This window comes from Plectropomus leopardus, chromosome 19, assembly GCF_008729295.1.
Source record: "Plectropomus leopardus isolate mb chromosome 19, YSFRI_Pleo_2.0, whole genome shotgun sequence".
NCBI classification, from domain to species: Eukaryota; Metazoa; Chordata; class Actinopteri; order Perciformes; family Serranidae; genus Plectropomus; species Plectropomus leopardus.
Window position 1 is genome coordinate 27,275,502 of NC_056481.1, and position 25,301 is coordinate 27,300,802.

General features: G+C 40.0%; 3 protein-coding genes across 3 annotated transcripts in view; 1 reads left to right on the forward strand and 2 right to left on the reverse strand.

Annotated features, from left to right (window-relative positions):
* Nucleotides 1–208: 208 nt before the first annotated feature.
* On the reverse strand, nucleotides 209–8,717 carry nrbf2b (nuclear receptor binding factor 2b). The gene is made up of 4 exons (XM_042508128.1): nucleotides 8,539–8,717; nucleotides 5,030–5,114; nucleotides 4,678–4,718; nucleotides 209–3,964 (listed from the first exon to the last, which is right to left on the reverse strand). The coding sequence occupies exons 1-4, from the start codon at nucleotides 8,629–8,631 to the stop codon at nucleotides 3,251–3,253; spliced, it is 933 nt and encodes a 310-aa protein (XP_042364062.1). The 5' UTR covers nucleotides 8,632–8,717; the 3' UTR covers nucleotides 209–3,250.
* A 400-nt stretch (nucleotides 8,718–9,117) lies between these two features.
* On the forward strand, nucleotides 9,118–13,188 carry LOC121958773 (NHL repeat-containing protein 3-like). The gene is made up of 3 exons (XM_042507886.1): nucleotides 9,118–9,600; nucleotides 11,289–11,491; nucleotides 11,596–13,188. Exons 1-3 carry the CDS (start codon nucleotides 9,348–9,350, stop codon nucleotides 12,193–12,195), a joined length of 1,056 nt encoding a protein of 351 aa, XP_042363820.1. The 5' UTR covers nucleotides 9,118–9,347; the 3' UTR covers nucleotides 12,196–13,188.
* A 3,878-nt stretch (nucleotides 13,189–17,066) lies between these two features.
* Nucleotides 17,067–25,301, reverse strand: part of reep3b (receptor accessory protein 3b) — a 68,062-nt gene continuing 59,827 nt past the window's right edge. Inside the window, exons 7-8 of the mRNA XM_042507327.1 lie at nucleotides 19,064–19,191; nucleotides 17,067–18,160 (exon numbers count right to left, since the gene is read on the reverse strand). Of these exons, the coding sequence (XP_042363261.1) occupies nucleotides 18,089–18,160; nucleotides 19,064–19,191 (200 nt within the window). The 3' untranslated portion in view covers nucleotides 17,067–18,088. The remainder of the gene's footprint in view (nucleotides 18,161–19,063; nucleotides 19,192–25,301) is intronic.

Consider the following 25,301-nt stretch of genomic DNA (forward strand, 5'->3'; position numbering starts at 1 on the left):
CCATGTTTATTATTTTTAAAAAGTAGACACTAGTCATGACTTGAAACAAAGAACATTTTAAGACATCTTCAGGTAACGTCGTGTTTTAACATGTCACTTTTTTTTCCTATAGAGTCAGAAACAAAACTAAATTTATAGGTTTTGTTTCAGAAGTAAAAAAAGAAAAAAGTAATACAAAATTACACCAACATTTGTATAAACAAAAATGACAAAAAATAAATCCACCAATCTGATCATAAAACAGTGTAATATTGTTGTTTATTTAATGCTTACTGAATTAAACAGTCCACTTATTACTTCTTATCATTTTCTATTGATCAGTCTCTACAGTCACTGGCCGACATGTGCTTGTCTTCCTCCAGTTTTTACCACTCAGATTGTACAAACACACACACACACACACACACACAGACAGACACACACAGACACACACACACTTCTCTGCTTAGTACAATATGTCCAGCAGCTTTTAAAGGGATGTTGGCTACCGTGCTGACATTTGCAGGAAGTACAAATTATGTAAATACTATAAATAAAAAGCACAACAACTTAGCTTTAAAATTTTGAAATAATGCTGCCTAGTGTGGTGTTTTCACATTGAAAGCTTCTCAGGCCATTTGTGCAGCACAAGCATCAAGTAAGTCAATGCAAAGATGCACCATTTCTCAACTTGGGTGAGAAGTTCCTGTGACACTGTTAAAAAAGCAAGTAGAGATTGTGTTGGCAATCTAGTAAAGATTCTCCTGATGTTACAGAGATTAAGAACTGGAGGACAAACTTATTGTTGTTGTCTATGGGCACCAAGAGCTCTACCACTCAACATAAGTCCTGCACAGAGACAGTTAGCTGCGTTCACACAGGATGTGGAAGCGCCTGGATATGTTTATTGTCGGGGAGCCCCCTGTCAGCAAATGCCTAACTGTTTTCACAGGAAGCGTATTACTCTGCACCAGTCAGCAAGAGATTCTGCTCCTCTGCAATGTTCTAATTACATGAAGAGCTCTGTCTGTGTTTGCTTGTGTGTGTGTGTGTGTGTGTGGGTGTGTGTGTGTCAACGTGTCTCTCTTTTGCCCTCTGTTTTGACCAGGTGTGCACCAGGCTCTGATGCATATGTTAGACTTTCCCACTGACTTTCATTGGGAAAGAGACTTCTGTAAATCGGTGTGTAATTTTTTTGTGAGTCAAACCCCCATAAATGGACTAATTTCACAATCTCGATCTAATCCAACCAGTTCCGCAACATTTGTATAAGTCAAAAAGAGCAGCAAGATACAATTTTTTAGACTACCATTTAAGCTAGCGAAACACTAAACCAGACGTCAGATGCTCTGCCGGCAGAAGTTACCAAATTTGTCTCTAGTGTGCATGCTTCTTAGGCCCCAAGATCTGGGTATTTTCTACCTGTAAAAAGCATTTTTTTGCCTCATGCACCAGAAAGCAGCTCTCATAGTAATGAAGAGCCCCACCTCCATGGCTGCAACCAGACTTCCTTTAATACATCCATGGTTAAGACACAACTGACAAATATGTGGAAGCATTAGATGCACATTTCACCATTTATCATGGTTACATCATTAATATCATATTCAATAGAAACTTAATGCCGTTTCCAAAACATTTTTAGTGTGTTCTCCTGCCAGTGTGTTTTGGCTTGCGGCAACAGACCACACGCCAAAACTATCACTGCAGATTGTGAGCCTGCTACAGGACTCGAGGGCGCAGCACATCCAGTGTGACCAGATTTAAGGCTGAACACGAGCGCCAAAAGAAAGCAGGCAGCTCGCCATGGAAAAATGGATTGCTTTGCATAGCTTCTGCTTCCATAGTGAACACTACGCGAGGTTAAAAAAGTTTTGAAGATATTAATTTGATACATGTAAGCGATATTTTTGAATTGCTTTTTCGCAAAATGCTGAATAATTTAAGCTGGTCTTTTTATTGTGGAAGGTCATTAACGGAATATGCTGCCGTGGACAATATGAAAAATAACAGAGTGTTGCTGTCTTGCTTTAAGCTGATTCAGAGCACACAGCCTCTGTGTTAATCATGATCGAATCACACCGCTTCTATTTTACTACGAACCAAGGTGTCTGCCAGCTGCCTTCCCCAGTCAGTGAGCACAACTGTAGGAAGAATAAATGCCAAGTATTAGCACAAGAAACCTGTGGCAAAAATTCGCTTCACGTTCAATGTGAACACACCATAAGTTGTTTAATGGATGTTTCCTGATGCTATGTACAGGGTTCCCACATAATTTTAAGGACAAAATTCAAAACTTATCCATAGCTTTTCAAGCACCCATAATAAAACTTCAATTTTTGGAAAAAGCATGCCCGTCAATGTGTCTGTGGCACTTGCTGGCCGGGTTACAGTAGTTTTACACACACACACACACACACACTAACACACAGGGGAGTCTCACTTCCCATAACAAACACTGGCACCTCTTAAAGGGGAGGCTTGGCTGGTATCGGTCATGGAAAATGAGGACTGTGTGAGCTTTCCTTTTGTATCAAGCAGCAACTGAGTTGGTTGAGTTGATCTGCCTCACTTGACATTGCACCTTTCGACACAGATAGGAGTGACTTTATGTCAGCAGCTAACTTGCAGAAAATAAATTTACTGTTATGTTGTATTATGTGGAGGTTTGTCCCCAAAAGCCCACTGTAACAATTAATTTCATTTTGCACGACTAAATTCCTTCACTTTTCCAAAGCTTTCAATGATTTTCAATAATTCCATGACTTTTCCAGGCCTGGAAAATGACATTGTTCAATTCAACAACTTTTCCAGGTTTTCCATGAGTGTGGGAACCCTGTAGGTAAAAAACAAAAGTAAAAAAGTTTTTTAAAAAAAATCCATCTTTTCATGCATCACTGTCACACAATCTCCCTGATGTCTCAAATGACACTGTGGCTGAACAATTCCTTGATCTCTGACTTGGATTGCACTGTATTAGTGGTAAAGATGTAATCACTCATCTGCCTGATAACTGTTATCAGTTTTGCTGCACCTGTATCATCTGATTGGTGCAGAGAGTTTGTGAGACTCATGATAGCTCAGACTGTCCACCTTTAACTTGAGCAGAGATCTGACCAGAAAGAACCGGTGGGGTTCACATGTCAAACATTTTGGCATCCAAACTCAAAAGCCATATTGAATGAAACCCCCGGAGCCTGTATGTGTATGTGTGTGTGTGTGTGTGTGTGTGTGTGTGTGTGTGTGAGTGTGTGTGTAATAACATGTCTCTTCACAGTTTATCCCTGTCCAGTAGCTCCTGTAATTCGTTCTGGATGTCCTCTGGCAGCTCCAGAGGAGGCAGGTCATCCAGACACAGATCCTCCTGAGCGGGCATCTCCAGCGGTGGCAGCTGAGGGATTGCAATCTCCTTTCCCTTCCCTGTGCTTTTCCTCTCCTGCCCACCCCCGGTTCCCATCGCGCCACCTGCTTGTGGGAGCACCCAGAGCTCTGAGCGCTCCACAAAGTCTGCTGCCTCAGCCGCCTCGGAGCGCAGCCGGGCGTTTTCTGATTGTAGCCGTTCGTTTTCAGCCGTCAGCCGCTGGTTTTCATCCATCAGGTGGTCGACCAGGCGCCGAAGGTCATCGATGGTGGTCTGTTGTTCTTCCAGGCGAGTTTTGTCATCTTTGGTGGTCTTAGATCCAGGGCACGGTGGAGTCAAAGGCTGGCAGCCTCCAGTCTGCCGAGTCTGAAGCTGGTAGAGCAGGGTGTCGTACTCTCTCTCCCTGATTCTCACCCCCTCTGCAGCTGAGGGGCCGGGGGAGCCATGGGGCTGGAGCGGGCCTGTGGATTGGGTTTGGGTGAGGAGAGTTGGGCTGCTGGAGGGATGCACCTGGCCTGGTCGGGCCTTTGTTGCCTCACGACGAGCCTCTCTTTTCCACCGCTCCTGGATCAGTCGCTGCTGTTTGATATGACTGTCCCTCTGCAGCTCCATGGAGAGACGGGCCTGCAGACACACAGTATCAACACCAGCCACAGCACTGGCAGTACTAACAGCAACACTGATATACCAAACTAATACAAGATCAAAACTGAATGTCAGTATGCAGCATTTTCTGTCAAGCATTAATAAACAGGACCCTGGTTCTGAAATGGAACTGGTTCTAAATTTGTATCCAGAGATTTTTTTAAGGTCAGTTCTTTTATTGGTACTTAAAGAAATCAGGGAGAGATCAGCAGAGTGGGAAATATGGCCTTAGTTTAACTTTAAGTCACACGAACAGCCTCTCCTCTGCTCTGTGTTAGGCCACAGCCACACTAATTTACATACTTGTTCTGAAAAAGGCATTTTTAAACAAAAACAATCTCCATACAACACGAGCTTTTAGTACCATTTCAGAAATAATTTCTGTCTATATTAACACACCTGAAAACGCATGACCATTCACATATACTGGGCATTCACATACTAGTGCAAACAGGAAGCTGGTTGTCTACTCTGTGGTTAGTTACTTGCAGAAAATACTACAGAGATGGCAAAACATAACTGACAACAAGGTGGAACTGTTACTGAAATTAACATGAGTATAAGGCAGTCAAAGCGGGTTAAAACTGATTGGGAGTCATTACAAAGCAAATACAGCGTCATATTAGAGCGGTACAAGGAGCTTTGTCCATTGCCAGAGAAGCCAAGGTGATGGGAAAGGAGTGACATCTCACCTGGTCACACTCTGTTGTCTTCATCGCATCTGTCAAAAGATCTGGGAGAGAGAGGCAGAGGGGTGAGCAACATGACGGGGAGCCAACAACCTGGCCTGTTCCTCTGCATCCATACACTTATATTATCAATGCAAACAGTACAGTGGACAAAAGGGCAAACATGCTGCAGCACCCTGAAACAGTTACAACAGTTACAACAGCAGAAATGTCCTGCACATGAAAAATACATGATGCAGAAAGACAAAACAAATACACTTAACATGCCGAGACACAGAAACAAAAGGAAGTCATGCCATCGTTTAATAGCAGCTATCCTCAAAGGTGGCAGGGGTGTCAGTGTCACTGAGTATACCTGCTGCTTTTCCATGACAGGAGATGGCCTCTTCATACTTCCCAGCTACTAGCAAACGGTCTGCCTTCCTGCACTGCTGATGAGCCTGACGAGACGCACACACGGAGGGAAAAGAGAAGAGCGGAGGAACACAGAGCACAATCAGTGGGTGGTGGAATAGTTTAAAAGGTGGAACAGCCTACAGAATTTAGGAGAGGGCGCAGGGAGTGAATGAGTGGAAAAGACATACAATTAAATGAGAGGGTAAAAAGAGGGAGTAGTTCATATGCAGTATATTCAACATCCCAAAAATCAAAGGAATCTTTTTTTCATGGTTGAAACAGATGCAACTAGAGCTGAAATAATTAATCTATTCATATAATCAACATAAAATGAATCTGCAACCATTTTTATAATTATTTCATACTTTCAGCCGTTATTCCAACAATAACGTTGATCATTTAGTGGTGCCAGCTTCTCAAACGTGAGGATGTGCCGCTCTCAAAATATAACTCCAACACTTCTGCTTTTGCTCCCTTTTTTCATGAATTGAAATAAAAGATGCAATGCTTTTTCTATGTGCACAAAAGGCTTAGTTATTTAAAGTGTTGTTCAAAAATATGTGTTAGTGACATTTTGCCAACATATTCCATAGTTCCTCCACCTGACAGGTGTGACATATCAACGTGCTGATTAAACAGCATCATTACACAGGTGTGCCTTTGGCTGGTCACAATAAAAAGCCACTGTAAAAGTGCAGATAAATCATACAATACAAAGCCATGGACTCTGAACTATGAGGTGGGTTTTCATTAACCCTCAAATTGCACAAATTGAAACTGCAGATTTAAAATATGCCGAATTTCAACTTGTCAAAAAACTCCAATTTATTTGCATGAGGTGGTATTTAGAGCCATTCCAAAAAGTCATATTTTGCAAAACTGCAATGGAAATGCTTTTCTAGGTCACATGACGCTATGGCTTGTCGGTAGGAACTGTCTCCCTCATGATTGCAGCAGCAGCTACAAGAGCTGTAACTCTTCAAAAGTTGAGTACATCATCCAGAAGTTTTGAATCCACAATTCCTCTGTGAAATCGTGGACTATCCCCTCCCAGAAAGCCCTCAAACGTGGCCATATAAGGTGCTCACCTTTCCATTATTGCTTGAATAACACCCCTACGTTGCCTTCAATTGAATATAATGACGGCTACTGCAACAGAAATAAACTTACTAATGTATGGAACATCGAACAACAGCATTGATCAACAGTCGCAAAATATTGTGAGAGAAGTCGCATAACATCACTCAGTGGAAACTCAGTCATCTCACAACTGTGTTTTATCTACATCTCGAAAATATGGCTTAAATTTTGGGAATATCTGTGATGGTAAACCCACCTCTAAAAGTTGCAAACTGCTTCTTTAAAGGCAAAACCTGAGTAAATAAGTGGAGAAACAAAGCAAATGCTTCCATACTGGTGTATCATATGACAAAATTATGCAGTTAACATCCAGTAGTGCTTGGTGACAAGAACAGAAGTTCTGAGCAGGCTCAGTTGACCTTGATCTTGATTCAAGATGGCAAGAGGATAAAATCTATGACTCTGAGAGAGGGTTCATAGCACACACAGGACACCAGGTCATCTCAACCCAACACTTCAGTGATGCTTGCAGACCTTGGCGCAAGTACATTTTCCTAACCGCATCACTGTCATGCTAAAATGAAGTTAAAGCACACCCCCTCTGTATGTTAGACAGAGTTCTCCACCACGGACCTCCAGCTTATACCTCTCATTCATTAACAGAGTTTAGCATGACTCTGTCCATCCATGCATTATTGTTATCTATTCTTATCCCTCTGCAGGGCCACATAAGCTTGCAGTCTTTTTTCATTATTTCCTTAAAGACTGCTCTCAATCTGAGCAAAAATATATATTTTTGGCATGTCCTGTTGAAATTTTTCCAAGATGTGTGACACACTATTTCCTAGACCTACGGACTGAAAGGGCATGTCTCCTTGCTTGTTTTGAGATTCACAAGAAAAAATATAAAAAATATAAAAATCTGGCAAGAACATTTCCAGCAACCAATTTTGTTTGGATCAGGAAATAGAATTCAACTTCAGGGGAAAAAGGCATATTTTTTATCATGCAGTGAACAGAATATTTTAACCAGATGTTTAGGAGTCTGAGGATTCTGAAAGCACATCACATATAATTGGCCCATCATCAGTACTGGCAAAGATTGGCTTTAAAGTGAAATATTGGAAAATTGAAAAAGTGAACATGTACAAAACTTCAACCCTGAGTTAAATTATTTTTCTTATTTTGCACAATGACTGAACATTACGTAAACTGAAAAGCATTATACTTCATGTCTCTATCTGCTAGTAGGCTATCACTATAAGAGTATGCAGAATATTGTGTTAATTCCACTACAGAGGAGATTCGCTAATCACTCAAAATAGGTGGGAATAAAAATGGATATATTCATATGGCATAGGTTATTGGTCAAATGAGCTGTAAAGTATCGGCATATCAGATATGGGGGAAAAAAATCCAATACTGTTCATCCCTTACATACATACGTACATACATACAAATATATTTACACACACATATATATATATACAGACACACACACACACACACACACACTTATACAAGCTAATACAACTGTTCTGCCATAAAGTCTACTTTTATGATGCCTACAAGTTCTTGTTTTTTTTTTAACCACAGTTTGTGTTGTGTACTGGACTGCATTATATTGAGAGGTGTTCTATTATCCTGCTACACTTGTGTATGTAACTGGAAAAGACAAAAGTATTTGATACACCTCAAAGTATAACGTAGTCCACTACAACACCAACTTTAAGTGAATTTACACATTCATTTCATAAAGGTAGAATTTATGGCTTAGCTGTTGTATTAACTGTCATAGATTTTACCAATTTTTTACAAAAAAAATCAGTACATTTTACAATTCTCATAGATTTTTTCAGTTGGTGTATCTTTCATTTTTCAGACTGTAACTGACACTATACCCACTGATGTCTTCCTCCTTGATAATGATGCTGATTACAGCGCTGTCTGCTAAAACAGATCAGGTAACTTGCCTTTAGGGGAATGCTGCTGTTATCATCCTTAACTGACAACAAGATATTCTTGAGTTATAATTAAACTGGGGTAGCATTTACCCTGTGTAACCGTGTAATAAGCAGCAGGTTACTGTCAAAAGGCCTTGCAAACAAGCAAACTAACGTTTACAACACATTCGCTATAATTACAAAATAACAAATGGGGCTGCTATGAGCCAGCGCCAGGCGTTTTGCACGCTGTGTGGAGGACAAAACCTAAATGTATCATGTTAGGCACGGCGAAGCTGCCAGACAACAACAGGAACAAGGCAAAGAGAGCCGTTAGCCGCTAACTTACTGTGGCAGCTAACCTTAGCTTCCACTAGCTTCCCTATGCAATCGGTTAGCTCCAGTAACGTTAGCCTGTTATTGCAACATCAAGAGCGACACTTACGAGGTTGAGCGGGCTGTCCACGACTTCCATCGAATCGATTCCTCGACGGTTTACACTACATGAAAAGTGTCTCTGTCCCTCACCGACTGTCATTCGCCCTGCGATAAAACAACGTCTAGAAAAGATAACTGAGAATGTTAGCTGCTGTCAGGAGAGCACAGCCAGCGCTGCGTCGATACGTCGTGACGTCACAGCTGCTCTGCAGTACGTCCCTCTGATGTTTTGCTGCGTCGTACTTAGTGCACTAGAATAAACAAATACATTCTTAAAGAGCTCTGGTCGTACCGGCACGCGCTGGGTTTGCCCTGAAAATAAAAGCGTTACAATAACAGCATTGAAATTGTTACGACGGTCAAAAAACAAAAACAAGCAAAACAAGCATTTGCCCGAGCACAACGACGTCCCTTAAACATTAAATCACACGCAGAGTCTCTCCCGCCGAGTCTCTCCCGGTGGCCTCATATCCTGACTCGTAACATTAACGTTAGAGCAAAAGCCAGTATTTGAGTAATGCTTTTATTGTGACACGTTGAACGGAAATGCTGTGTCTTCTTCACTTGTCTTATATTTGTTCTCGTTTGAGGACTTGCGGAAGTGAATTCTGCATTGAAATTGGTTAATAGATTTCAATTTATATAGAATGTATCCGATTTATAACTTTGCAGCATCTTAACAGATACGCTTTGTGTGTTTCAGAGCAGGCTGAGGCTTTTACGGAAGATAACTTCACTTAGTGTTCTCTCAGGGGCTGTTAAGCACTGAGTTGGAGCAGGAAATTAAAGGCAGCGGCAGCTGAACCACCGACACCGATGAAGAAGAGAAGCCATACGTGTCTGATCGCGTCCAGCATGGCTATGCTGGCCGTGCTGATGATGGTGCTGTACGGCTCGCGGGGCGGCCAGCCGGCGGTCAGCTCCGGCCTGCGGCGGGAGTACCAGCTGCAGGGCAGACCGCTGTACAAGCTGGACCTGAGCTGGCCCAAGAACCCGGAGGTGTTCACCGGGGAGGTGTTCGCCGTGGCGGTCAACCAGTACACTGCTGTGGTGTATGTGGCCCAGAGAGGTGAGGACATACAGCAGCTCCAACTCACTTCATCACCCTGAAGCAATCTACATTTTGCTGTATTGTGTTTGTGTTTGTTTTTGTTTTGTTTTGTTTAATGATTGATGTCTTTACCAGTAACCAGTAATTAAAAACATATGAAAAACAAAAAAAAAAACAATAATAAACCCCCCTACCAAAATGCCTCAAATTACTTGTGTGTGACCCCCCCCCCCCTTTATTCAATAATTAAATTTTTAAAAATAACTTCCATATAGAAATCCCATTGTTGTAATATATGTATCCACATACACATATACACACCTGCATACGTAGACTTAAAAATATTAAGTTATTACCAATTTGGGTAGTTTCTGTTGTCATTATGATTTAAAAAGAGCAAACGCAATAATTTGATAATAAATGGCTTCACCCAATCACTAACCATGAGTGAAAGAAAGGTTTTTGTATTATGATTCATATACTCTGAAAATGCCCAAAAAATCCCAAATTTTGTCAGGATATGTAAACTTATGAGCACAACTGTAAATCCATGTAAACACCTGGTGATTGTCAAACGATTTTTTAAACGATTGGGAGTCTGATGATTCACCTGAAGTGGAACTAACAGCTTCCATATCAAAGAGTGTTTTAAAGGGTTACAGTGGGTTGATGGCATTAAGGGCGGATCTGAAGTCTATAAACAGGCTGCGTGCAACAGTGTTTTGTTAGATCAGGTGGTGCAGGGTGTGGTGGAATGCTTTGCTCATCAGACCGGTTGGCTTGGTAAGCAGACTGATGTGGGCCCGTCAGTGGGCAGGTGCAGGATGTCAGCTATGATATAGTCAGTAGTCAAGTCCATTTTTTTTATTAAACCAAAGAAACCCTGTGCACAGTCATGCCTCTCTCCAGGGTGCACAGCAGACAACACCCTATGTCCTCAGATCCTTGATTTAAAACTCAGACAAAGAGACAAAAAAATTTAATAAACCAAGGATTTAAAAACATTTCAAATATAATATGATGTTTTAAGGATTTTAGAACATTTCTAGGATTTTAGGACATTTTTAGGAAGTTTTTAGGACTTTATTATGTTTCTGGGATTTTAGAACGTTTCTAGAATTTCAGAACATTTCTTGGATTTTAGGACATTACTAGGATTTCAGCAGGGTGTTTCTAGGATGTTAGGAAGTTTCTAGTATTTTAGGATGTTTCTTGGATATTCCTAAGATTTTAGGACATTCTAGGATTTTAGGACATTAGGGGCTTAGCTAGGACATTCATTCTGGAACCATATGTTTACAAGAAGTACACAAACAATTCCCAGTGTGAGTCAGTTTAGTTTTCCACTGCAACATGTCTTTCAAGTCATGATTATGTCACACAGTTTTACACATTTCAGTTTTTTGTAGCTATCTTTTGTTGTTGTTGTTGTTTTTTTAAAAAAAAAAATTCATCAGGGAGGAATAAAGTGTTTTTGAATTTGAATTTGTTTTTATTGTAAATTAGAAAATGGTTGGGGGGGGGGCTCAGCACCCTATCGGGGGCCAGATTTGGTCCGTGGGCCATAACTTGAGTATCACTGCCTCAATGTTTTCTTTCTCTGTTCTCTTGACCATAGTTAACTTTGAAGAGAAAGTCCATTCAATATAAAGCATGCTGCCTGGTGTTAACCTGTCACATGGTGTTTGCCTTTGCTTTGCTGTTAGGTAACAATGTACCCAAGGTGCTGGTGTTCACCACAGATGGAGATTTCCTAATGGCCTGGAACACAACCACCCTGGAGATGCCTCATGGTATATTTTTAGCAGATGCTGCTTCGTCAAACCCCACTCTGTGGATCACAGATGTGGGGAGCGGCCCGTACGGCCACTGCATCAAACAGTACTCCTTATCGGGGAAGCTCCTGCAGGTGACTGACTGCTTTATCTAGAAATCTGTTTTCCATTGCAGTATTATAGAAATAGAAAAGCTGAATGTTGCTTGGTATTGAATATTTTTTCCTGTTTTTGTCAGGTGCTTGGTACTCCAGGGAAGGCCGGCTCTGGGTTGAACCCCCTGCAGTTTGACCAGCCTGCTGAGATCTTCGTCCATGACTCTGGAGAGATGTACATTGTGGACGGTGACGGCGGGATGAACAACCGCCTCATAAAGCTGTCCAAAGACCAGGAGGTGGTGTGGATGCACGCAGAGAAAGGACAAGACCCGGCTCAGTTCTACATCCCCCACAGTGTGACCGTGGACAGCGCCCAGAGGGTGTGGGTGGCTGACAGAGGGAATAAGAGAATCCAGGTCTTCAACTCCATCACTGGGGACTGGCTGGGGACATGGGGGAGCTGCTTCACTGAGGATGCACCTTACTCCGTCCGCCTGACCCCAAACAAGAAGTACTTTGTGGTCGTACAGCTCAACACCAACCAGATTTCGATGCTGGACGCCCCTCCGGTGGGCGTGATTGGCCAGTGCACAGTGGTCAGTGTTATCCAGCTGGCTGAAGAAGTGAAGCCGCACCTGGTGGACCTGGACCTGAAGACAGGCGCACTGTACGTTGCCGAGATTGGAGCTCAGCAGGCCCAGAAGTTCACCCCTTTCAATCTGGGAGGGAACATCCTGTGATGTCAAAATGGAATAATCAGTAATCAGCTCCTGACATACGTGTTCAAACTGGACCAAAAATGTCCAAATGTGTTATGAAATGTTCAACATGTGATCTGGACGTACAGAGGACATCTGACTTTGAGATGTCTAAGGTTCCCCCTGATAATCCTGAAATGCAAAATAATGTAATTGTAATCATGGAATGAAAATGCAGTTGATTTTTCACACTCGTGAAACGTTTGGAACAGAACCAATTCTTCTCTCACACAATAATATGCACTTAGAGAAAACCAGGTTTCCATACAATAGATAAAGGTTTCCTGCTTTTTGGTATTTATTATGGATGCGCTGTTATCAATGATTGCTATTCTAAGGTAAACATATGGCTGTGTTTTTTTGCTGTTTGTGAAGTTATGTGCCATCTGTGTTTTTATTCTTGACTTTGGACTTTGGAGCTGTTTCCTGTCATCACTGCAGACACTTTAAACTCTTTAGTGCTTTTTGCTGGTTCGGCCTTTCGCCAGCATGTGGCTGTTTTTAAAGACATGTATGATTGCACATGTATACATGTGTAAAAGGTCACAGCTGAACTGCTTAGGGAGCATGTCTATAAATATCACTGAAGCACTTAATAATGCAGTGAATAAACACAGTGTCTGATGGGTAATTGTTTCTGAAAAATGATTTTTTCATTGTAAGTGTATAGTTAATCTGGATGTATCATATTACTGTCTTGCACTATATTTATTGTATTATAGAATCAGCTGTATTTTGATATTATCATTACTGAGAGGAATGTATTGTGATCACTTTATTGCTTTCTCAGTGATTCTGTGTTGCCACCATCAGTCACTGTGCAGGTTGTGGTGTAAACTGATTTGTGATTTTGTAGGAGGTGATTCTCAGAGACAGGGATGGAAAATAAGGAACTCCCACACTGTATGGAAGTGTAGGACTGCTGCACCTATTGTCTTTGCATCGTCTGTTTATTTAAAAACTTCTGTCCAATTATTCAGCTAAGTGTGAATCATGTGACTTTTGTTACAAGCCACTGTTTGCTGGTAGAACAGAGTGTAAATCTAAATGGTTCCATCCAAATGTACTCATTAAGTTCAGTTTACTCATCTTGAGTAGTACAACTCCATCTGCAAAAAGAGTTGTGTAATATCTCGTGAGATATACCCAGTGAGAACAACCACTTTTCATACCACTATACCTGCTGATAACACTGTGATGGGTTGCTAAAAACATCCAGGTTTGGTGGTGAATATCTGCTGGAAGACACAGTGAAGACTCGCTAAAAAGCAGCTGGATTTGTTGTTTGTCTTGACCAGCTGCCTGCAGGCAGCCTGGCTATGTGGCACATTGTCACAGATAAAACATTGATATAATTCATATGGAACGTGCAAATTTAACCTTTGTGGTTTGTAAAAACCACATTTTATCATTTCCATTTTCATTGAAATGAAATGATAGAGGCTTGATATGTGACAGTAACAGCAGAAAAAGAACAGTTTGTCTTATCTGTGCTTTACTACCATCAGCTCCACTTCTATTATCTTATTGTTGAAGCTTGCTTCTCTCAGTATGATTTACAAACACAGGGCCGACAGCAGCATGTCTGCTGAGTATTGCTTGCACACTGCTGACACGATGGGACTGTTGACTTCACTTAAACAGTTTTTGCCTTTCATGTCTTCCATAAAGAACACCCGAGGACCTGGGCTCCTGGGCATTGCCAGACAAGTGCATCCTCTCATTGGATTTAACAAACAAGATACATATTATTTGAAAAATTTGAGAGGCGTTGGTCAGAATATTTTTGAAGTTTGGACAGAGCCAGGCTAGCTGTTTCCCCCTGCTTCCAGTCTTTATGCTAAGCTACGTTAATCACCTCCTGAACTCAGACATGAGAGTGGTGTTGATCTTCTCATCTCTCAATGCTTGGCAAGAAAGCCATTATGTGTATTTCCAAAAATGTCAAATTCTGATCTTCACTTAATCTCATAATTTCTTGTTCTACATTATCAAGCTCATAGTCTCATTAAATACAGTTTCCTGGACATTTTCCCCCAGTTTTTGATATTTTTCTAATAGTTCTCCTCCCTTTTTAAAAACTAATTGTCAGTTAATTTTCTTTGTCACCTTTTACTATTTTTTTGCAATTTGCAGGACATTTCTTGCCAAGTTGTTCACAAGACTGAGACACAAACTGTTACAGCAATCTTAACCCATGAGCACTAAAATCTAATCAGGTCATCCTTGAGTCAAAATGGGGATTTTTTGCTAAATCTGAAGAAATTTCCTTGAGGCGTTCTTGAGATATCGCATTCACGAGAGTGGACCGGACTGACAACTCAAAATCATATTACCTCCGGCCTCGGCTATGGCTGGAGCAGAGGCAGAAGAAAAACACATCACAGCACAAACACACCTTCAGTATTTGGACAGCTTTTATTGTATTGCATTTACAATCCACACACCAGACATTTTCCCCACACAGATCAAAAAACCATGGCCACACAGGTCTGGCTACATGAAGCTTTGGTGTCATTATTCAGTTATTAGCATTAAAGGACAAAGTGACATGAGAAAGTTTGGCTTGTTGACAAACTCCAAATCAGACACGGGTGTAGCTCTGTTAGTACACTGAATGTCAGGTGGATGAGAAGATGCAAGGCAAGTGCAGGCTCTCGCAGACATGGCATATGACTAAACATCCATACTGCAGATCCTTGAGGTGAAAAGTGAGTAGAACAAACAGTATTCTCCTAAATCCATTCCCTCATTTGTGTTTTGATAAAAAGGGTGGAGAACGCTGCCTAAATGTCAAATATATTCAAAAATGGAGGCGGACATGCCGAAGGAAATATTGTAGGGAAAAACAGCACAGAGAGTCAATAGTAAATGAGCTGTTTAACCCTTTGAAACCTGAATTGACATCACTTTTTTGTGCTTTGTTGAGATGCCTTTTGCAAGCCATTTGACCCTTTTAAAACCTTAGCAGATTGATCTCTTTTGAAAACAGGAAGAAATCGTGCTCAGGCAAGAAGCAACTTTGCAAAAAATATCCCACAAATTGCAATAAAAAATGACAAGAATATGCAATGAAAATTAGATTTTAAAAGGGTAGATTTTTTGAAAAGGGGAAAATTGTCCAGATAGTAGCTGTAATAATAATAATAATAATAATAATAGTTGTTGTTGTTATATTTTTAAAATGTTACAAAAATGTGTACATATTTTTCCTTTAACAATTTCAAACACTTTTTCTGGTCATTTTTTCTTGTACTTTTTTACTAATTTCCTGCTAATTTTGGGGGCATTTCTTCTTCCATTGCTCATTGCCTTCTTACCATGTTTTAGAAAGAAATCAAGCCAATTTAAAGTTTCAAAGGGTTGCAGACTCATTGTGTAATTTGTGTAAACCAACACAGCTCCAAAATGTTATCAAGGCGTCATCTTTCATCTTGCAGTGCACTGCTGCTGATGACCATCCCAACCATGCCAGCAAGGCTTAAATGGTCACAAGTCAGAAGCACACATAAACAAACTACTCTATCTCTAATGTGCAGGAAAAAAACGAGCCAAACTTCAACACGTCACGAGAGGCTGTTAGTATTATCATCCATCACCCAGAATGCTTCAGCTCATGTGTGCTGCGTCCTCCCACAGCAAAGAACATTATAAAATGAGATGACAAGCAACAACAGCATTGATCAAAGGGTTTGGGGAGGAGGCATATGTGCAAAAACAGGTGGTTACAATACAAAACACTCAAAATGACATTTACAAAAACTAATCTTCACTGATACGAAGAAATACAGCGAGAAATTTACAACCTGGCGTGTGATCGGGACACACAGCTGTATAAAAACACAAGAATAAAAAGCAGAAAAATAACAAATCATTCATAGTGAGCGGGCAGTTCTGGGCCTTTATAAAGGCTGACACTTTCAGAGAAACCTGAAAGAATCACGTGTTTCTTTCTTTTGGTCTTCTCTTCCTTTTCTCTCTCTGTACTGGTGTTCGATGTCCCTCCTCTGACTGGAATAAGGAGTAGTGTTCATCTGCTGGTGCTCAGCTGGGTTCCTTATAGGATTCATCCAGAGCCGCTCTCCCCGAGTCGAAGTGTTGGTGTCGGAGCTGCAGGAGTCCTGCTGTGACTGTCAGCACTGTGACAGGGAATGCTGCATGTGTCTGAACCTGCATGTCCCTCAGGCTAAAAACAGTCTCCATTAGTATACTGAGCCACAATAATGGACCCCAATATTAATATCATTGATAAAATATCTGAAAGGCAGCAGGAGCAATGTGTCAATAAAGTACTCTTTATAAAGAGCTTTTAAGCTGAAACTAATAGCTTACCAAATGGGTAATAAAATAATTAGCTAAGGTTTAATATGTCACTTAGCCATTAATCTTAACAACTTGTAGTTTTCCAGGTTGTTAAAAATCTCTTTCTCTCTGTATCATGTTTGCAATTAAAAGTATTGGAAAGTCTTTAAAGTTGATAAAAAGTCCAGTATCAATTTTACTCACTGGCTAGTTGTTGACTTTGACTTTGTGTGCTGCTTGGTGTGCACAGTGGGGTTTACAGCTTTTCCCACTGAAACAGGTGCCTGCTGTGGACAAAATCAGCACCATAGCCAAAACAGTAAAGCTGTGAGCCAAAACACTGAGCTAAAAGACGCCAAAAAAAAATCTCAGTATAGCTGAGAGGAACTGCAGAGTTAGTGATTGTTTAAATCTCCATGTTAATAAATGGGACATAAGCCAAAGTAAAAACTCAAAGTACACACCAAACACATTTTTAGCAAAGACGGTTTCTATCACTGAAGGTAGTTCTCATCACCCTGATGTTTGTTCAAGTGTTTGTTTTTATGATAAGTTTGGTTTTAATGAGATATTGATTTCTACAAAAAGGGGATTTTTCTGCCATGACTGACAGCTGTGACAGCCAATCTATGCGCTCACATTCATTTGGGCTGCTTGTGATTGGTCGGACGGGTGATTTGGCGGGAACTCCCCTATGGCGGAGATCCCTACTGCGCAGACACCAGCATGTGTAATGTGAGCTATAAGGAGGATGAATACTGGATTTATATTCTGTGTACATAAGCAACATGTTCACCACAACAACTTAAAGAAAAGATAGCTCTGCCTTTATAGCTTGCTGTGCTGCCCCCAAGTGGCAAAATGTAAATGAATGCAGCTTTAATAAGGGCTGCAGGGTCCCACTCTCTGATAATCAGCAGTTGCAATTGATAACTAGTAAAATAATGAGACCTGTTTTGGTACAAATATTAGGAGACTCTTCCTGACAAACCTACAGAGCTAGAAAAAAATTAAGTGTTAGAGGAAGATAAACACTGGCTGAAGGATTCACACCCAGGAACCCAAAGTTGTTCTTATTAATGGCTCATAACTATACTAAAAAGCATTAGTAAATGATTTAGTTGAACCATTATTTGCAGTTTAGGAAGTCTTTATAAAGGATGCCGCATTAGAAGGTGGCACCACAAAATTTGTATGAAATTAAATGAAAAGACTCAAGTTTACTGATGTATCTAAAATCTAAAAGACTACACAGACATAACATCACACCTAAAAACTACTGTTCTAATAAACACATGAAACACACACAAGTCCATGCAAAAAACATCATGTACGTCATCATCAACCCAACGAAAAAGACTGAAGTCCTCAGAGTGGAGCTTCTTCAAGAGTCACTGCTTTTGAATGAATTAAGTAATAAATATGTCAGAAGAAAGCTCATCATAAAGGAGATAAACGAACTCAGCTGAGTGAAAAGTCAGACTGAGAAGAGCAGGAATACCATCCACCAATCAGCAGACTGCGCTGCTGTGTGTATGTCTGTGTTTGTGAGTGTGAGTCTGCTGTACTCTGTTCACATGCCATAGTTAACAGAGCTCAGCGCTGGCCTCTTCTTGCCTTTGATCTTCAGGGATCCATAACGAGCCTGGTGAGAAAATAATGAAAACAATACAGTTATGACAGTTATATGTTCCTGTACACCAGTGATACTCAATTTGCAGCCAACCGGCCAAATCTGGCCCCTGAAAGGGTGGCATGTGCCCCGCCCCAACCACTTTCTAATTCACAATTAATTGCTCTTGTACTTTTAGTATACATAAGGTGCCAGAGTGCATAAAACAGCATGAAAATAGAGGTTGATTATAAAAAAAAGTGACAGTGGAGGATCCCCCTCACCCTCAGACAGAGATCCTAGCTAAGCCCCTAATATTCCTAAAACATTGTACAATCCTGGAAATGTCTTGAAATCTCTGAAATGCACTAAAATCCTAGATATGTCCTAAGATCCTAGAAAGGCCATTCAATCCTAAAAACGTGCACATATCATTGAAATGTCCTAAAATCCTAGAAATGTCCTTAAATCCTGGCAATGTCTCAAAATCCAATAAATGTCCTGATATCCTAGAAATATCCCAAGACCCGAGAAATGTCCTTTAGCCTTAAAAATCCTATAAATTTGCTAAATCCTAGGAATGTCCTACTATCCTAGAAATGTCCTTACATTCTAAAAATGTCCTAAAATCCTAGAAACATCCTAAAATCCTACAAATAGCATAAAAGTCTACAAACATCAAAAAATTCTAGAAACATTCTTAAATCCCAGAAATTTCCTGAAGTCCTACAGTCTCTGCACTGTTTGTGATGATAGAGAATGATTTTATAATATATGTATACTAAATGTACAAACTCTGAAGCACCTTTTCTCTATGATTTTTTTTATTTCATATGTCCAGTTACATTCTTTTCATAGACTATAAGAAGGAACTAACTACAGACAGTTTCTGCTGTATGAACACACAGCCTCCATCAATGTGGAGGGAACACTTACATCTTTGCGGACTCTGGATCGTGTGATCTTGACACTCTGCGATCGTCTCAGTCCTTTCTGAGTCACTGCTTCGTCTTCAGAGAACGTTGGCTCGGCCTCTTCATCATCCTCCTGGTCATAACAGTAATCTGAAAAACACAGACACACACTAAGAAATCACTGAAACTCAGACTCAGTGGTGTCATGGCAACATTAACATTTTAGATACCATGCGAGTCCAGACATTAGAAAAAAGTAAAAGAAAATTAACTGAAAATTACTAAGAAAAAATAAAAAAGAAAGCAAAAACAAACAAACAAACCTCCATAATTATAGCCAGGAAAAAAGAAGAGTGTGGGAAAACTGGAGTTGGCCTTCCATTTCCCCTTTACAGGTGATGCTGTTAACAAACTAACTGACAATAACTCTAGAGCATAGCTTTAAAATTTAGCTTCTAGTCTATCTAGTTAATTTAGAGCAGAAAGAGATGGTGGATTACAACTACATTTAGATTTTGACCCAACACGGGAAAAAGAGAGAGGGACAGAAAATAATTACAGGAGATGATTAATTACAAGGGTAGAATGAAAGAAAGAAAACATTATAATAGTGAGCACTCTGCACTTAAACTAGAGACATAAAGGTTCCAGTTCTCTAAAAAACATGGGTCAACTTCTCATAACAAAAAGCAGAAAAGTAAACAAAAAGTTAAAAAAAAATAAGAAAATGACCTATACAAAGTGCTCAGAATTAATATATATATATATTATATATATATATATATATATATATATATATATATATTATATATATAATTCATACACATGTTTGTTTTATTGTGCACTTTTTTCTCTGTAACATCATTTTAAATGTAAATTTATATGATTATAAATACAGTTTTCTTGAAAGTTTTCAATACTCTTTTGGATGATTTTCTAAGAATGTTTCTCCCTTTTTTTTTAATACTAATGTTGGTCATTGTCTTTCTTCAACATGTTTTCAAAACCAATCAGCTCAGGCTTCAAAGGGTTAAAGAGCTTGTGAAAGGCACCTGAATGGCAGCACAAGAAAAACTGATGGTCTAGATTTCAAAGGGTTAAACTATATTCGCTGAATTTCTACTTCTCTGAGAGATAACTCTGACAATCATGTATGGCTTTCACTGATGGAAGAGTCTGACTGCAGGCCTGTGTTGTTTTTTTTTTTTTGTTGAGGCTAGAGCTGCAATGATTAATCGATTAATCGGTTTGAATAATAATTTTTTCAAAGAAAAAAAATCTCTGATTTCTTCGTTTATATTTGGGTTTATTCACCGTTTCTAAAACACTAAACTAAATATCTTTGAGTTGTAAAGAAAACAAGACATTCGAGTTGGTTATCGGGGCACTGACTTACATTTTTGATAGGCCAAACCAATTAAAATGAATTGTTAGTTTTATTTCTAGAGGTGACTGTGCGCAGAGCTGAAGGAAGTCAGAGTGTGAGTGAGAGTCAGCTCATCCAGCAGAGGTCAGCAGACACTCAGCAGACTCACTGCTGCCTTCCTCCAGCTTTTTGTCTCTCTTCAGAAACACAACGGTTTGAGAGGTCACACTCCAGCACTGAGCTACACTTCACTCTTTCGTATTCTTAAAGGCTTTTGGGAGCAGCAACTCATTAGATTTGAATACAGATCATCATTCAACATCTCCTTTGTTTTTTTCCTGTTCCTTCATGAAGATGAACATGGCAAGAATCAGACTTTAATCAGCATGACCATCATTTCAACACAAGCTGTTTCATGCATAATAAACTACCACATCATGCCACACTTTATGTCACAATGAACAAATCAACTACTAGCCCTTAATGCAAATGTAAATCATTTAAATAAAGTTAAAAAACAAATGTTAAGAATCATATTTCTGTAAAAGCCCAATTATACCCTTGTTATTATGGGATCAAGCCCAGAAGGCTGAAATGCTACTGTTTTTGTAGTCATTTTTCTTCAGAGATGTTTTCCCAAATTCCCCTGGGATGGTGCATTATATTATAGACACATGACATTTTCACAAATGATTTTAAGTTGTGTTCAAATGCTGCCCAAGAAATATGACCCCTACTGGCCTGATGGGGACACTACAACTAAAGCTCAACTTTGAACTGGCATAACTCTTACATTGGATTTAGTTGAAGTTGGACTCACAAGTGCAATTCAATGTGTTCAACAAAAAAGTCTTATGAATCTTTAAAGTCTGCCTATCTAGATTTTATGCTGTTTTAAATTATTAAAAAGAAGTTTTGCGACATCTAAAACCATAGGTCCAACTGATACCACATTCTCTGTACAGCATTAAACCAAGCTCATCATATGTTATCAAAAGCTTCTTTATATCTCATTGTGTTGCTAATTAAACACTAAGAGGAGCAATGGATGAAAAAAAAATGAGTGTAGCATAACACAAATCAGACTGTGAATCAGAAATAGATCATCCAATTGTTACACAATTTGTGGTTTATGTTTTCTAATGCTCTTGAACAACGTGTTTAAAATTATTTAAAATCGCTAAATAGGATGTGACACCAGCTCCAAACAGGTGCACTAACCTTCTGCAAAATTTGGCCATAAATCAATGAAAGTTTGTCCAAACATCACCACACTCATTTTTATTTTTTAATTAAGCTATTGAAGTATGTATACAAAATGTTTCTACAATTTACCAACAGGGAGCAGCAGCATTGCCAGAGAAGTAAAGTCAAGTCAAATCATTTTTTTTTATAAAGTCCATTATCACAAATCACAATTTTCCTCAGAGGGCTTTACAGCGTACGACATCCCTCTGTCCTAGACGCTCACATCAACTAAGGAAAGTGTGGCCAAGACCAAGAAGAAGAGTGTGGCCTGGCAGAGGTTTGGACATAAATGAATTAGCATCTGTTTGATAGTCATAAATCTGTTAGTTATCACTCAGTTATGCACAGTAAGTAGAGCTACAGTTATAGCTCCATTAGGACATTTAGTTGGACTACTGTTCTTGTACCAGTATACCAGCACTGGGGAAGAATCCATTTATTGACAGAAGTATGTCCGACTCCTCCATAGAAGGTGGTAATATGCTCCCTTTCTGCTAGTTACTATTGGACCTTCTTCTGGTTGAACTATTACATACCAAACAAGTTAGCAAGCGGTAAAACAGCTGCATGTCGAACTAACATGTTTATCATGTAAACGTGCTGACTAGTGCAAACATCTCAAACTGTCAAAGATTTTGAGCCCCTGCAACCTTTGACTTCCAACAGTCTGTGTTGGCTCGCATCACAAATCATTGCTTGCACCTCTGTTGTTAAATATTGTTACTTCACCTGGTTGTGTTCTGTCATCCAAGCACTGCCTTAAACCATTTTTGTAACGTTGAGTTAGTCTTTAAACATCAATGTGTTTTCCATTTGTTCTGGTTCTAGCCCCTGCTGCTGCTGTTGTTGTCACATCTGGAGTCTATAAGAGCAAACCTCCCACTCTCCAGAGTTGGAAGCAACCTTTCGCCTCCCAGAGGAAACAGGGTGGGATGAGACGGAGGCCAGCTTCACATGAGATTTCACATTCCAACACAAGATCAAAAATACCATCTGAATTTTAGATGTGTTGGTTGGAAGGTAATCGGCCTCTATCACAAATAGGCAGAAACACTGCTGTAGTTCTGAGTGGTGATGAAAGAATTCAGTCTTGCTACTTGTACAGTCAGTGTTTGACTCCAGCAGTTAAAACTCCCCGGCCCGCTTGGCTTTCACTATACTGAGAAAGCAGTCGGTGGCTCACAGAACACAGCTCGAACCACACACTACACCAATAAAACATGAAATGACTGTAAACTGACTGTACTGTCTGAGCAGGATTCAAATCCCCAACTCCTAACTTTACACTCTCACATGAAAAGCTAATTTGCACAGGAATAACATGTTACAGTAATGTTCCAGAATGGAATCCAAAATTTCTGTCTGGACTGAGAGGAACAAATCCAAGTCATTCCAGTCATTCCAGCTATCAGCAGTCTATTCTGTGCAGAACTCTCCAATTTCCTGTCATGTAGAGAGCTGAGGGCTTTATTATACAAGCCTCTGCTCAGCTCAGCCAACAGCTAAGACCTGGAGCAGCTCATCTAACCAGGATCATGAAATCCTTCTATGCTTCTCCAGGAACAAAAAAAGCACAATCTAGTGTTTTCATGTTCTGGATATTTTCATCAATTAAGGCTGCTGTTGAGCTTTACTTTCACTCTCAAAACACATTCCATCTTCTCAAGGAACTCAACAACAACTCCAACTTCACCAGGAAACTCTAGTCAAGCTTATATCTGTGGACAAAAGAAGAGAGTGTATTTCTTTTTTGTTTTGTTGGGTTTTTTTGGGTTTTTTTTTTATAACTCTGAGGCTTTCAGAGCTGAACCCCAAAGGCATCTGTTCTACTCTGTGCTGAACTGTTCCATATTTGAGTCTGTTCTCATCCTCTGTTGCCTCAAATAACAAAAAACCCCAGCTCAGCTGCACAAGAGCTAAAAGCCTCAATATATTTAGTACTTGTGGTGTTTGTACTGACAAAAGTCCAATTAATCAATACTGTCATTCATAAAGTAGCAGTAGCTTTTTTCATTTCACATTTTTCATAAATAATATCACATTACTTTTTTACGCAGATGATACTCTGTAATATATGACTTCTCACATCAGCCCAGTACATCCCAACAACGTCCCCATTTATGAAAAACTTGATGATGATCCAGTTTGGCTCCCTGCCACAAGCAGAAATAAAACGGCTGGACTGAATGTTTATGATAAGGCAGATCTACAAGTAATATGTGATGTGAAGTGAAATTTAATGTGTGAGAAACATCATTAAATGTGAAATAATTTGATTTTTTCAGTCTGGCTTCATTTCACCACCTCACCATCTGCCTTGCCAGTTTCCCCTTTCTTGACAATATGCGTATGCATGGTTCAGAGTTTTCCTACAGGTGCGCACATTCTCACACTTTTTCTCTCAGTTTGCTCTTAAAGATCACAACTCTTGGGGACTATTTTCAGTGGTAAATGAATCCACATTTTGGTGCTCTAAGGTAAGGTAAGGTAAGGTAAGGTAGATTTATTGGTCATTTTTTAAACAAAATTTAAAAAACAAAATTTTATTGATCCTGCTACATCTTTGGGTTGAAAGTTGAGTTGATTTGAATCAGCAGTAACTATGAAGATTCCATCTGGTTGCCTGTAGTGAGTATTTGTGACAGAAAATTAAGTGTATGCAGGATTGGGTCAAAATAAACTACAGTGTGTTCATTGTAATGAGAGTACATGTTACCCAGTGCAACAGTGTGGCACAAAGGAAGACCATCTATCTGGCTTTGATACACCCAGTGCTTATTAGTAGATGCATTTGTTGTTGGTTTGGCTCTGCACATGAAACTAAGATAAAACTAGAAAATCACTGTTGAGTCGCATGTTAGACAAAACAGAAGAGCTGAGAATCTCCAATATGTCCACCAGAGGGTGTGTGATGTCATGTGAAAGCCCTCCACAGCAGTAAGACGCATATGAAAGTGAGCGGTTAAAGGATAAAAACATCTCTTCCTTTGCCTGCCTTCATCTCTTTGCTGGAAGGCTGTGCTGAATACATAACACAGTCTTTCCCCTCTCAGTATGCTAATGTTGTCTACCAGCGTCGCTTCCCTCCATCCATCCACCTCTTCTTCCAATTCACTCCTCCATCCATCCCTTACAGCTCCACTATCCTACTATACATTCATCTCAGTCCTCTCCTCCTCCTCTGCTCCTATTCTCTCGCTCTCCACGCCTCACTGACTGCCTGTGTGTGTGTGTGTGTGTGTGTGTGTGTGTGTGTGAGTGAGAGAGAGAGAGAGAGAGAGAGATAGACTGAGGGAACAGAGAGAGAGAGTGTGTCTTTGACATTCCAGCAGCATCCCACTCAACCTCATCTCATCCCCTCTGTCTGCTGGGAAGTCATCTCATACACACTCTCTCTCACACACACAGCTTTCATTGACATGCCAGCCAGCCTGCACTTCTCATCAAGCAAGGAAGGGAGGAAGGGAGGGAGCAACAAAGACAAAACAAAGAAACATAAAACCAAAATGTTAAGCTGATGTGGCTGTTAGACACCATGATGGTGCTGCAGTGATACTGACAGCACTATCTGTGTGCCTGCTGTTAGCCAGATATCCAGGCTGCTTTCACACTTGCACTTTTGTCTGGGGGTGTTTTGCCCAAAAAT

Coding starts and splice junctions, on each gene's coding strand:
- nrbf2b (XM_042508128.1), bottom strand. CDS start 8,631: ATGACAGTCGGTGAGGGACAGAGACACTTTTCATGTAGTGTAAACCGT. Junction 5,115..8,538: donor TGGACAGCCCGCTCAACCTC/GTAAGTGTCGCT, acceptor GCGTCTCGTCAG/GCTCATCAGCAGTGCAGGAA. Junction 3,965..4,677: donor AGACAACAGAGTGTGACCAG/GTGAGATGTCAC, acceptor GTGTGTCTGCAG/GCCCGTCTCTCCATGGAGCT.
- LOC121958773 (XM_042507886.1), top strand. CDS start 9,348: ATGAAGAAGAGAAGCCATACGTGTCTGATCGCGTCCAGCATGGCTATG. Junction 9,601..11,288: donor GGTGTATGTGGCCCAGAGAG/GTGAGGACATAC, acceptor CTTTGCTGTTAG/GTAACAATGTACCCAAGGTG. Junction 11,492..11,595: donor TATCGGGGAAGCTCCTGCAG/GTGACTGACTGC, acceptor TGTTTTTGTCAG/GTGCTTGGTACTCCAGGGAA.